The sequence below is a fragment of the Sipha flava genome, unplaced genomic scaffold (genome assembly GCF_003268045.1).
Source record: "Sipha flava isolate LNK unplaced genomic scaffold, YSA_version1 0_pilon_pilon, whole genome shotgun sequence".
Taxonomy (NCBI): Eukaryota; Metazoa; Arthropoda; class Insecta; order Hemiptera; family Aphididae; genus Sipha; species Sipha flava.
In genome coordinates this window covers 8,013,799-8,027,836 of record NW_020271713.1, presented here as the reverse complement: position 1 = coordinate 8,027,836, position 14,038 = coordinate 8,013,799, and the positions used below count along the sequence as shown (strand labels likewise).

General features: G+C 28.8%; 1 protein-coding gene across 1 annotated transcript in view; it reads left to right on the top strand.

Moving 5' to 3' along the window:
- The first annotated feature begins 6,113 nt into the window (after positions 1-6,113).
- The window catches only part of LOC112679270 (ALK tyrosine kinase receptor-like), a 411,089-nt gene continuing 403,164 nt past the window's right edge, over positions 6,114-14,038 (top strand). Inside the window, exon 1 of the mRNA XM_025549015.1 lies at positions 6,114-6,647. Coding sequence (XP_025404800.1) covers positions 6,617-6,647 — 31 coding nt within the window. The 5' untranslated portion in view covers positions 6,114-6,616. The remainder of the gene's footprint in view (positions 6,648-14,038) is intronic.

Sequence of the window (14,038 nt, the reverse complement as noted above, 5' to 3'; positions counted from 1 at the left end):
AGCCCTGATCGCACTTTTGATTGATAACTATAATCCAAATGATAAAAGTAGCGAAGCGAGTGGAATATTCATATTTATTAACACCATTTCCTATTTCCCATCAATAAAGGCTATTGAGTTAATTGTTCTGTCAATGAATGAATTTTATTTGGCTACATGATGTAATGTTTACGGTTTTTTTTTTTAAAGTCCTTAAAAAAATATAAAGTGTTAGGTACTTGGGGCTATTTATAGCCAATAAGACTGTAACCGTCAGTAAGTTAAATTATTTTATGATTAATTAAATAATAATAGTATTATGATAAATTAAATATCATTTTTTTTTTTTTTTTTTTTTTTAATACTATCATAGTTAACTGCTCGGCTGTTATGAGTTTATTATGATGGCCATTAATTTTATTTCGGTCCCACGATGTCCACGATTTTATTATTTTTATTGCAATCAAATCATAATTGAAAAAGAATACTTTTTCAAAGTTTGGGGTTGACGGAAGGGTGTAAAAGGTTTGCCATTCCCCGTGTCTACGTCACTGCTTCTGCATTAATAAAATAATATGTACAAAGTTTATGGTTCTGTAACGCTTTTTTTTTTTTTTTTTTTTTTTTTAATTGGTGATAAAATAGGCGTATCAAAATGACGATTCATAAATAATTGATTTGATTTCTTACAGTTGCTATAATAACATACTGTAAAAATACCTTCTACTAATCTTCATTTTGCTTATTATTTTTTTTTTTTACAATATTTTACTTAGGCGAATTTGCAGTTTTTATTCCGGTTTAATACATTTTTATTTTGAAATTATTTTAATATGCTTTTTACTAAGATTGATATTTTGTGTAGTTTTAGAATATATGTATTATGTTTGTTGTTAGCCTTACCAGAAAATGAAAATGCAAATTAATTTGCTATTGGTTTTTAAAATAATAGTTTTAAAAACCGTTCCTTTAAATTTTCTAAAAATATTTAAATTTTTTTTCATTTAAATTAAATTTAAAATTATTATTAATAGACGTCCCATAAAAATAATTTTTATTAAATTTCAATAGAAATATTATATCCTACAACTTTATTAATGTATTAATACAATCAACAAATAATATTAGTATTCATGAAAAAAATCCAATTTATAGTTGCATTTATAATGACACTCTCACATTATCATATTTTTAAGCGTATTAATCAACAAAGTTATACCCTGCGTTATATTTTCAAAAAATTTTCCGTAATTTTTTTTCGTTTAATATTTAAAAATGTATTATGACATCAATATTCATCATCTTCTAAAAACAGTGACGTATTTGAGGGGTTATGATCGGACCGATCATTCCCTCCCCATCAATTGATATATTTGTGTATATATTTTAGTGCTCTTGTTTTAATGTGGGTAATATTCAAGTACCCGAATACCAGTATATCCGGATAATACCCAATTTTGCGGGTAACCAACGTTTTCGGGTAGTAGGTAAAGTATTAGCCAAAATTTTCGGGTATCTGACAGTTTTTGATACGTGTGAGTGGTCAAGCTAAGACCTAACTACTAGGGAATTAGTATTATATAATAATTATAAAATTATACGAATAAGAAATATTCTCTCTTTTAATTAATAAATATTGCTCTTTAGTAGTAGTAAAATTAATTTAAAAATTTAGTTTTCAAAAATGTTATTATGTAAATTAAAAAAAAAAAAACAAGTACTTATATTAGGTCCAATAAATGTTGTTTTAACTCCCAGGGTACATCTAGGATTTTTTTTTGGGAGGGGGGATAAAATAAATATTACCTTCACCCTTTTTGAGTCGATTTTTATTCACTCCATTTATAGATTTAAGTCTGATACTCCAATATCTAAAAATAAATGTGTTGATATTATTATTAATATACATAACTATATTATATTTTCCAAAATTTGTTTATATTTAAATATCTAATCAAGCACGTATCGCTCTAATCGAAAATATTGTTATTCTTTTACCCGGTAATCATTACGTGCACTGAGTTATGAAAACCAATTAAAATGTTTACTAATAATTTGTTCATAATTGTGTGGAGTCGTAAATCGTTTATTTAACATCAAGTAAATGTGCTGAGAATATTATATGATATTAATTTAGTTAGACAATTTATGAGAAAAATAGAAAGAAAGAAAAAAAAACAAGAAATAAGTGCATTATACTCATATAATATAACATAAGGATTATGAATAGGGCTCGGGACTTCTAGGAACTTGCATGTTTTTAAATAATTATCAAAAATATAGCTATGTAATATATAAATTTGTTTCAAAGCAATACAAGTTTATATTTAAAATTTATAGTTGCATATTTTGCATATTTGACCATTTTTCATTTTATAAATGCATATTTGACAATTATTCATATGAAGGAGTAAGTTTTTAAATTTTATAAAAAAAAATTATGATTTATTTCTTCATATATCACGTGACTTGGACATCAAAGTGTCTTATTGGTGCACTAATTGAATGCATTAAAATAATTAAAACTATAAAAAACGTATACATTCTGCAAAAAATGGAGAATCTGCACAAGCTAAGGCTAACTACAAAAAATTTCGAACATTTTAAATGGAAAAATGAATCTATGGATAGATTGCCTTCAGATAGTAGTGACCTACGATTTTTTAAGTTTGCACCAATAAGTTCCGTAGACGTGTAACATTCCTTTTCTAAATATAAAATTATTTTAGCTGATAACAGGCAGTCATTTAAATTTTCCAACTTAAGAAAATATCTTATAGTCCAATATAATGCTCAAGGTTAGAAGAATTATAACTATATTAAAAATAAAAAAAATGTTTTCAATTTAATTTATTTTTAAAACTATTTTAAGTATTTTGTTTTAGATAAAAACTCAATGTAAGATGAAAAAAAATTTGAAAAAAAGAAAAAATTATCTCAGATCATCATATCTATCATATATAAAAATATTATTAAATTTATTACTAATAAAATTTTTTTATTTAATTAATTATTACAAATATAATTGTTTTAAATACATATTTTAATAGCATATTTATTGATTCTTTAGGGCATAAATGCATACATATTTTAAGGTTTTTAAGGGCATGAAGTCCCTAGCCCTAATTATGAATAAAAAGGTATCGATATACAGTGAGTGTATTCATACACTTTATTTTTTTAAATGAATATACATTTTTCTCAATAATATTTTATTTTTATCGATAAACCAACGAGTATTGCTATGGGTATTATTTTCTTATGATTTTTAAATGTATTAAAAAAATAAAAATAAAACCATGACAACAACAATAAAAATAATAATAATAATAATAAATATAACAACGATAAATATACGTACATTCAACAATTTTATCAAAATAAATATCTATAAATCATTACATAACCCGGTTTAGTACTTTGTAGGGTAATAAAATTTAAAAGATTTTGTGCTATTTTAGAAGTGCTAATTTTTGGATCCATCTTGACTTCTCGTATGACTATACGTTTATCATGGTCCGAAAGTTTTTCGCTTTCTAATAACGTTACTGTGAGTAAATAGACCTTTCCGTCATTAAAAATGAAGTTTACGAACATTTATTGTTATAATATTTTATAACTATTTTATAGTGATTTTTTTTTTTTTCAGAAATAAAAATAATATTTATCAATTATATTAAAAAATCATAATGGAATAATATACAAGTGTTAATTCATCAATGAAATTATAATATTATTGAGAAAAATTTATATTTATTTAAAAACATATTCATTTTTCAATATATATTTATTATATTATATTATATTATTTTATAATATTTATATAGATTTATTTTTCTATGTTTTTCGTATATTATATTTAACTAAAAACAGAATATACGTACACTTTTTACATTCACTGTAAATACAGAAATATGCAATGGTGGTTTGATAACGAATTATATTGCTATAACGCAATATATACCTTAACTTGAGATTTATGTATCAGTAAATAAAACGCCCTGAGAATAACAAACAAGCGTGCAGCTGCTGCATTAGTAACGGGTAGGGATTGACAAAGGAAAATATGAAAGAAAAAAGAAAAAAGAATTATAATTAACTATAATTAAACGCTGCGATGAATATACGCGTGCATTCAACGTTGGAAAAACAACAATTTAACTGCTCGCGTTGCGCATTTTGTGAATCGAAACCGATTAATTTCCCGAATAGTTGAAAAAAAAAAAAAAACGTCCACCCAAAATCTTTATTTTTATATGATATAATATATATATGTGTGTATATTATATGAGCGCGATGTACCTGCAGTACCTATTCGTTAGAGCGGGTGGGTTTTTTTTTACATTCTTTTCTTATGCACGTCGTAAGGCACTTTACGTACTCCACAATGGCGGTTTTATCTGTAGCTGCGAATGGAGGAAAAAAATGACGATCAATAAGAATGAAAAACGGTCTTCTGCGCTGAAAACCCGACTTGGCGTTTACTTAACGCGGCATACGTCCCGGCTTTGTTTCGAAAAGTTACGTAACGCGCGCAACTGCAATATTCCGCATGACGGCGGCGACGTTGAAATACACACGATATTTCTTATTTTCGTCGCGAACGTATGTCGAGCACCGCGTACATTAATGCGAACGGAAACCGTATTATTATGTGCTTGGAGTTGCGCCAAGTAAGTTTCGAGCAAGTTCAAGGAACACGCAGTCGTCGTATAAATAGTATTAAATCCTTTTTTGAATGTGCACGCGCGACACTGTACGTATACTCGTGCATATATGCTATATTTATGTAGATTAGTGTTGCAGCAATGACATGTTCGCTCGGTGTTGTGCACAACAACGTGGTGGAGCGGTACGACGGCGGATACCTGCCTACTGCGCGATTGCTTTTCGCACATACGCCGTCCTATTGTTGAAATCGGCAGCGCCCACGCAGGTTTTCAACAATAGAAATAAAATACTAATAACCGTTGTCTTTACGTGTTCATAAAACTATTTTCATCGAGTTGATGAACGCGGACACGATTAGCAGCGACGTCTGGCTGTCGCGTCCGCGTACGATTTCAACAGTCGGCGCACGGTCATCTGAAAATCAATGTTTACCGATCTACGTATTGTTATTGCTGTTATTGTTATAGCGATTATTATTATTATTATTATTATTATTATCATTTTCTTTGCCGTAAAAACGACACGAGTTGTGCGAGAAGATTAATAATTGATCACGTTAACGGTCGATCAAATCTTTGTATTTATTACGAAACCTGGAGATTTTTGAAAAAGTCGATGGATTTTCGCAACCCAGCATTTGTTCATCTCGGTCGATTTACATGTATTTTTCATCGCTAAATTTTTGCAGAAAACGCTATGACGTATGGGTATAAGCAGAGCCGTGTCAAACATTTCAGCGCCCCGGGGCAAAATTTTTTCTACGGGGCCACTGGGCACGTGTAGCATTTTAAGTGCAGATAAAGGCACTCCTTTACTTTTAAAAACTAGGGCGCCCGGGGGCAATTGCCCCCTTTGACCCCCCTTAACACGGCCCTGGGTATAAGGTATAATCAGCTTCAACTTACTTATGTATGTTTTCATTTTTTTTTTCCTCGTCAACCAGTTTACAATTAGTTCTATTTACCACTTGTATTCTGAACGAAAGCCAGGTACAGCACCGGAAAAGTGTGTACAACAGAAATATTGCCTTTGAAGAATAAACGTATCGGTTGAAAAAAAACTTTTGATTCGTCATTATTACGGCGAAGAGCAGCAAAACAGATATTGAAATCGTTCGGTAAAACGTTGCGGTACAACGATGACATTTAACTGTGGGAATGAGGGGGGGGGGGGGAGGAAAGAAAAAGATTCCGAAGAATTCGTCGAAAAAATGGTAGTAGGCGAAAATCACTCTGTACACGCGCGCACACACGCGCACAGTATTTGCACGTTTATAAATATGTTGCGCGTATTTTAAAACTGTATCATGTGATTTTGTCTATTTTTTTCCCCTTTTTATTTTTTCTTCTTTTCGCGGCTGCCAAAACACATTGAGTGCGCACGCGCACGCGCCAGCGCCAGCGAGACGGGAGAAATGCTATCGGAGACGGAAGCGGCGAAGATCAGCAGTAGTCAAACGCACCCGGTACACTGCACTCGGCGGCCGTTTTAGCGTTTTTCCCGACAAGACGACTTCGTTCACATCGCGAATAAACGTTACCATTTGCGCGTCCGTTTCGATCGCGAATCGCATATTATTATTATTGTCGTTGTTGTTAGAGTTCTTCGATCAACTAGACCACACACACACACACACACACATACACGCATATAAACAAACACATAAACAATCATACACACACACACACACACACACACACACACACACACGTAAAGCTCAACGTGTGTTGCACTTGCCGGTTGAGACGGAGAACGATAAAGAGACGGTAAAAAAAAAAAGATAAAGGCAGATAAAGAGAGAGAGAGAGAGAGAAAGAAATTAAACTGCACGCAGTTTTACGAAATCTACTAATTTCTCCGCCGTTGGTCGTCGTCTAATAAACTGAACTTGACACATTCGAGAAATGAAACTGACCCGCTACGCCACTGTAGTCGTCCGACCAGGACGTTTAACCGACAACTGCTCATGTACGCCAGCAGGACACGTCGTTTTACAGGTACCATGATCGTAGAAATTGTTCGTAATATTTTTTCGTTTTGCAATGTAGCCCGCGAACATTTGATGTTCTTTTTTTTTTTTTTTATCGCACGTGGCTCGACAAATCTTTTTTTAAATCGTTATGCAGTTCGGCCCCCGCAACGTGGTCACCTGCTGTCTATTTACCTACGTGTGCATGTATTGTAAAAGCCGTCAACCACGTGTAGGCGTTTATAAACTTGGAGTTAAAGTGAGCAATCAAACCTAGTTTTTACTCGGCTCTTAAGTAATGATTGCAGTCGGTGTTTTTTTTTTTTTTTGTACATAAAAGTATAAGTAAAACGTGCAAAAATACTTACTCATCATGTTTTAGCATTATTAAAACGAAAATGTAGTGTATTATTTTTTTTTATACTGTATTTAAATTGTTTTATCATTTATGAGTTAACAATTCGGCGCACTATAAGTAAAATATACAGCGTAAATAATATTTTATTAGTTGCCTACTTAACATCCTCAAGCTTAAGTTTAATTTTAATTATTATTGGCGTACGGTTATAAAGCTCATTTTAAAATATATAATAATTTTTTAGGGGTGGGTTTGAGTCCGTATGGAACTAAATTTAAACTTTTAAAATGGAACAGTTTGGATTGATACGGCTTTGATTTCCTTGGTAAACGTGTTAGGATCACCTTGAAATTTATCAGTAGCTGTTGACAGTGGTAAATTGAACAATGGAAGAGAGAATGTACGGATTGAATATAGTATTTTTGTAATTCTTGTAAAATACTGTCAAGTTGCTAATTAATACTTAATGATATTTTACCTTCAAATATGAGATAGCGTTTTTCTCCACTGTTCATTTAGCTCCACATCCATTTTCCTCCAATTATTATTGATGCACTTACTGATTATTCATTTTACTCCACTTACCGGTCACCATGATATATATATATATATATATATACTTTTCTACTATCCATTTTCAATTAAAATATTTACTATTTTTGAACTAATAATTTATAAACACACATGAGTACCTTACATATATATATAATTTATCATTATTTTATCGGTTTCAACATATAAAATAGTTCATAAAAACGATGATTACGCTGTGCATTATATCGCCGTGTACCACTATTTTATTTAACTTAGTTTAATTTTTACTTAATTGATTTTGTTTAATATAATAGAGTTAAGTGTGAAAAATTGATTGTTATTTTATATTAAATTAGCCAATACCAAAATTTTAAATCTAATAAAATAATATATTATATACTCAGCGGTCCGCGCGCCGAGAGAGCACATGTCGCAGATCAAAATATTTGTACCGTATTACAACAGTAACGAACCACTACTAGCAACTAGTATCATTCATAGTTTTATTTTAAAAATGTTAGTCACCAGATGAATGACCATTGAAAAATATATTTGGAGGAAAATTATATTTATTTGTAGAGCAAAAAGGAATTAAATTTTTTTTTTTTCGAGGATAGTTTGATTAAAATGTCATCTCATTTTTGGAGGAAAATGGTTCCGCCCACTTAACGAACATTAGTCGTCATGGACTAAATAATAACAGGGCAACAAAACTACGATTTAAATGAAATTATCTATTGTTTTTAATTATGATATAAGTTTTTAATCAGTATAGTAAAATTGTTGTCTTTAAAACCAGGCATGTTATTAATATAGATGTTATGCGTTTAAAATCATGGTTGGAGCAAATAAAATTAGATTCATTTATTGTTACAATGACAAACAGTGTTTAAGATATACACATTTATTTTAATTCTATATGTTGTACGCAGGCCTATTTACTGATTGAATACAAACACATGATGACGTCTAGGATGAACATTTTTGGAATTTCTCAGTAGCATCCGAGGAGATTGAAGAAAAAAAAAACTTAAAAATGTACGTCAAAGCTGTTATTACCGAAATTTATGTTGGTTCTATTAATGTAACTCGGAAAAATAAATCTAACCATGAAGTTAGTTCATTAGTTGATTGAGTTTTATTTTTATCGATGTGTCTCGGTTTTCGAAAAATGTCGATGTCTACAAAAATTCTATGAAAAAAATAATAGTACCTACAGTAGAAAAACCTATATTGAGTTTTTTGATGAACTGACAACTAATGAACCAAGTTCAAATCATTTTTGCAAAACTTTCCATCATACTAAATTGCTATCATCGTTTAAAAATGTTTAATTACTATTGAAGGTAAATTTAACTCTAACTTTTATATTCCAAGATAAGCGCTTGAAATATTGTTTTGGACCCTTCTCAGTTTTTCTATATATTATCATCAAATAAAGCTTATATGCTATTTGGCTATTTCAAAATAGTTTTATTAATATACTTTTTTACTTAATAAAATATTATCATTAAACTCGACGTTAATGTTACAGAAAATAAACTAGTACCTATGCTATAAACATACTTTGTCCGGAATATGTATTGGTATAAAATATATTAAGAATGTAATATTATACTTCGTATGAATATAACAAATTGTCAAATGAAAATAAAAATAAAATTAAGTTTTGCTTGATGATTTCAGCACTATTTATTTATTTGTTTTTTATATAAAGTTTAAATTGTACGTAAAATATAACAGATTAACTGACGTGAAGCTTTTCAGTTTAATCGTTTGAGATAAATATGTCATATGGTGATTTTCATTAAATATTTATACAATTGGTTTCACTCCACAATCGCATCATAATTAATAGTTAATACCCAGGTTGAAAATTCAATTTAGTAATTATTTATGTCGAAAATTAAAATGTTATTTAACGTTTTTATAATTTCGGTGTTATACGCATATAAAATTATAAACCATATTTGTTAAAAACAATACATCGACAAATTTTAAGTTTACTGTCGTGAAAACAAAAATAGTTCTATCGAATATCTAGGAATTATTGTAGACAATAGTTTATAATCCATATTATAATATTAAGAAGCGTACATTTCGATTGTATTTTAAAGTTCAACATGGAAGCTGTAAGTATTCGATCGATTTCAATGAGAAAATTACTTACAATAGTTTTGTTGTGCCCCATTGAATGTCTATTTATCATTTTGTTATTGATGATGGGCGGTTAAGGACACCCATTGTAATTGGATGTACCATTTAATTGAACATCTCGATTTTTTCACAGAGCTGTACCAATCACTATACCCCCTCCTTCTCTCGATCATCAAAACTTTGTTTTTAATTCGTTTTTTCAGAAAAGAATATAGGAGGGAATGCGTCATACATGCATTTCGAATGTTTCTCTTTTACGACAAATGAAATGCTTTCCATGATCGTTTTTCCGTAGTAAAATTAAATTTTTGAAGTATACAAATACAACACGAAACACTGCAAAGATTAATAATTTCATGGGGAATATGTGTTTTGATTGAACTAAACAATAATATCAATATTAATTCAATATCAATTTTACCCTCGGGGTGTATACACCAAACTTGCCGATTTTGTACTGTCAGGAAAAGTCTATATTTTATAAAATAAAAATTTGATTAGAAGCTTGGTTGTTCTGAGGTATTAAGAATAAATATTTTATTTTATTTTTCATTCATGGTAATTTTTGGAGGAGTGAATTATTTGTGAAAAAATGAGAAGACACTGCTATGGGTTTTAAGATGTTTGGGTTTTTCTTTCTTCGATTATCCTAATTTTATTTCGTTAATTTTAAAAGGTTACTAGAAATGTCCAACTTAAAATGGACGAAAATAAATAAAATACGTAGAGCAGAGTAATTACTTTTGTGTTGCGTAATTTAAAATAAATGCTCGAAAAAAATAGTTTTAATTACCTAATTGAAAATCAAACGAGAGTGCAGTGACAAATTAAAACCTAAGGGTAAAACCGATTGTATGGAAAATAATTTGATATTATAGTTTATTAAATACATCCATTATTAATTTTGCATTCATGAAATTGTGTGTTACAATCAAAAACACGCGAGACGCGAACGATTTTATTTACCACGTACACAAAAAAATAAAATGAAAATCTATCACAAACATGACAATACAATGTAAACCCTTTATTGTTGGATTTTATAACTGGTATGACACACTAACACCGTAACCTTGTAGTTATTGTATATGTTCTCGATATATGTTTGAAATGAGACGGTAAACGAAGAAATAATTATGATATAAATTTGTTAAATTGGTTTTTCGTCTATTTGCTGTAGCTGTAATTATTCGTAACTTACTCTTGGTGTTAAAAGTACTTTGAAATTTGACACACGAGGGTGGTCGACATTTCTCGCATAGCGTGTAACTATGCACCCGTACGAATGCTTATCATTAGGTATGACTTGTAATAGCCCGTTTTCATCATTATTTTATTGTTTTTATAATGAATAATCCCACTAATAATATGAAAGCAGTACTTCCATGTTATATTATTATAGAGATTGAACAACATAATTCGTTTGAAATAAAACAAACAATAGGGAGCGTAATAAAATGTATATTGTACTGTGGCGGAATTAGCGGGAGGATCACGAGGATTGATCCCCAAGCTGAACATTTTAGAAAGTGTCATTTATGTAGTATATAATTTATAATTTACTACTATTTTGATATTTTTAACTTTGTTACTGGTAACGTGTTTTGACACTCAATAAGTATGATTGTATACTAATTGTTAGAACAATTTGTAGGAAAGGGTATTTGGTTCTTGATCTACGATAGAGCGTAATTTTAACATTTTTCCGGGTGCAAAAATTCCTAGTTCTACCTATGTATATGTACGTATATATTAACTGGTATTAAATTATTTATTTTTATACAATTTTTTGTTGGCTCCATCTTCATAACCATTAGCCTAAAAAACTGATTGTGACTTAATCGCGTATTTTCAGTAGTAAGTGTACATTAGTTAATTTAGAATAGTACTGTTTTTTTACTGCTTTTGACTGTTTGGGTTTATAAAATCTGAACTAAATGGTAAAAAAAAAAAAATTGCGATAAATGTAAAAAAATTACTTAACCACAAGAAAATACACTGTCAGTAGTTGTAATTAAAACAAACCAAGCAAAAAATGCAAATAGAATATTTTATCGGTTATGTTGTATATATACGAATGTAATTAAAAATTTGTTTAATCGTGATGATGTTTGTACTTACATACATTTTTGCACAACTCTTCATACGGTTTGTTTATTGTAGAATGAACCTATAGTAATGTGACGAACGATTCATTTAAGATACAATTTATGTATTACAATATATTGTGTAATATAATGACTTGAGGCTTTTACTCAAACGCTGTATTTTTTTGTGTATTGTATTAGATTGTTCATTTCATAAATAATGATTGATATTTTATTCCTCAATTTTTGTAAACTGAATAGGTGTACATTATTTGTTTATAAGTATCATTACAATATTTTGCATTTTGAATTTTTATATTTTTTTATCTGCTATTATTATTATTTTTGTTAATGTAGTTAAATTAAATAAATACTAAACACTGTTGAAATCATTCAATCACAGAAAAAAATAAAATAAATAAATATTTTTTGTCTCTATCATTTTAGATTTTGTATAATCCATTCATTGGATTTAGAATGAAAACTTTTTTTCTGGTTACCATTTTTGACAAAAGTCAGTGACGTGATTTCTTTTATAAAATATTGTGGCAGGTTTCAAAATAAATGCACTTTTTTATCCGATTTATGTTAAAGGATATTTAGGGATTTTAAAACGATCCATGATCATCAAAAATACAAAACTTATAGCATTTATAATATGGAAATGCTATAAGTCAAGGCTCTTTTTGCTGTTTAGGGTGAAAACCATTTTTTATTAATATATAGGTCATCATCCCACGTTAAAAAATTAACATAACAATTGCTTATATAATAGTATTTATATATGTATAAATTAATTTAAATAATATTATAAGTTATAATATAAAAAAAAAAATCGAATTCTGATGCCCTTTTAATCCCTTAACGTTTGGTTTGGGTTCGAGTGCTTGAATAGTCGCATATTTTTTGTGAATTATAGTTATGCCGATATGTAGTAAGTGTTTCAAGTGATTCATGAGAAATTATACTTAAGGAGTGCAACGAGTAGTTAAGTTCTAAAATTATCGGTACTTTCAAAACATGCTTTTGAATATTTATAGCGAAATATTAGGTTATTCGGTACTCGAATGGCATTAATCAATAATCATTCAAATGAGAATAAATAAATATTCGATATAAATATTATACAGTTCGAATTACATATTGTTTACAGTTGCGATATTCAGTCACTATTTTAATTACTTTTATGAACTCGATATGAAGTATTACGCAATTAATATATAAATTTCAGATTAATTTTAGTTCACGATAAATTATGAGCACACAGATAATTAATTATCCAACAAAATTGAATGCTTACAACTATACTTGAAAAAAAATTATCAAAAAATTTGGCTTGGATAAGCATTTAAAATTTGAAACTCGGTGATATTTATGCAATAATTTATGATTTATTTTTTAATGTTTATTAAATTCAAGTGAAAAGTAATTCAATTTCACGATAATTTTAATCCGAAGTTAGATATTTTTAAATTTTATACGCTTATCATCTGATACATAATATAAAAAATGATTTTTTGGATACTCATACTTTTCTTAATTTACTTTCGTTAATCTGAAAATAAAGGGTATTTATTTGATGCTGTACATGAAGTGTGTAGTTCTTCATCGTCTTTCGAGTTAAAATTAGGATCAACCAATAAAAATAATATATCTTGATGAACTTGAAGCGTTCACTATTATTATTTGGCTTAAAGCAGCTATTTTTCAACTTAGTCGTATAATCCCATCACAAAAATATTTTCAACGAGGATTGATTTTTATACGTAAAAATATGTAATATTATTATGTCCATTACAAAAATCGTAATTCTTTTCATGTTTGTCATTTCTATCTACTAAATCCTTTTTCTTACGGCTAATCATTTTTTATTGAACTATGTCAATTACAACAAATAAGACTAATAGGTATGTATAATTTTATGAAATATATTGATTTATACTGAATCCTAATGATTCGCTAAAATGGTACATAACACATGGAGTAAAACGCGATTATCAACCGCGTTGATCATATCAATTAATAAACAAGTACCACTTGAATTTCCATGTGTACCTATTAGTAAACCAAAAGATTAATTCAAAACCAGACGCTACCCTTAATCATTTATTTATTTATAATTTTTAAATACACGTTCATGGAAATTTATTTACAACTTTGAAAGCTTTAATTGAATTTAACCCTCGTGTGAGAATTTATTTTCATAAATTTGAAACATTTATGTATATAGTATATATATATATATAAAATAAAATATACACTAGAATTCTTAAAGAGCGTAAG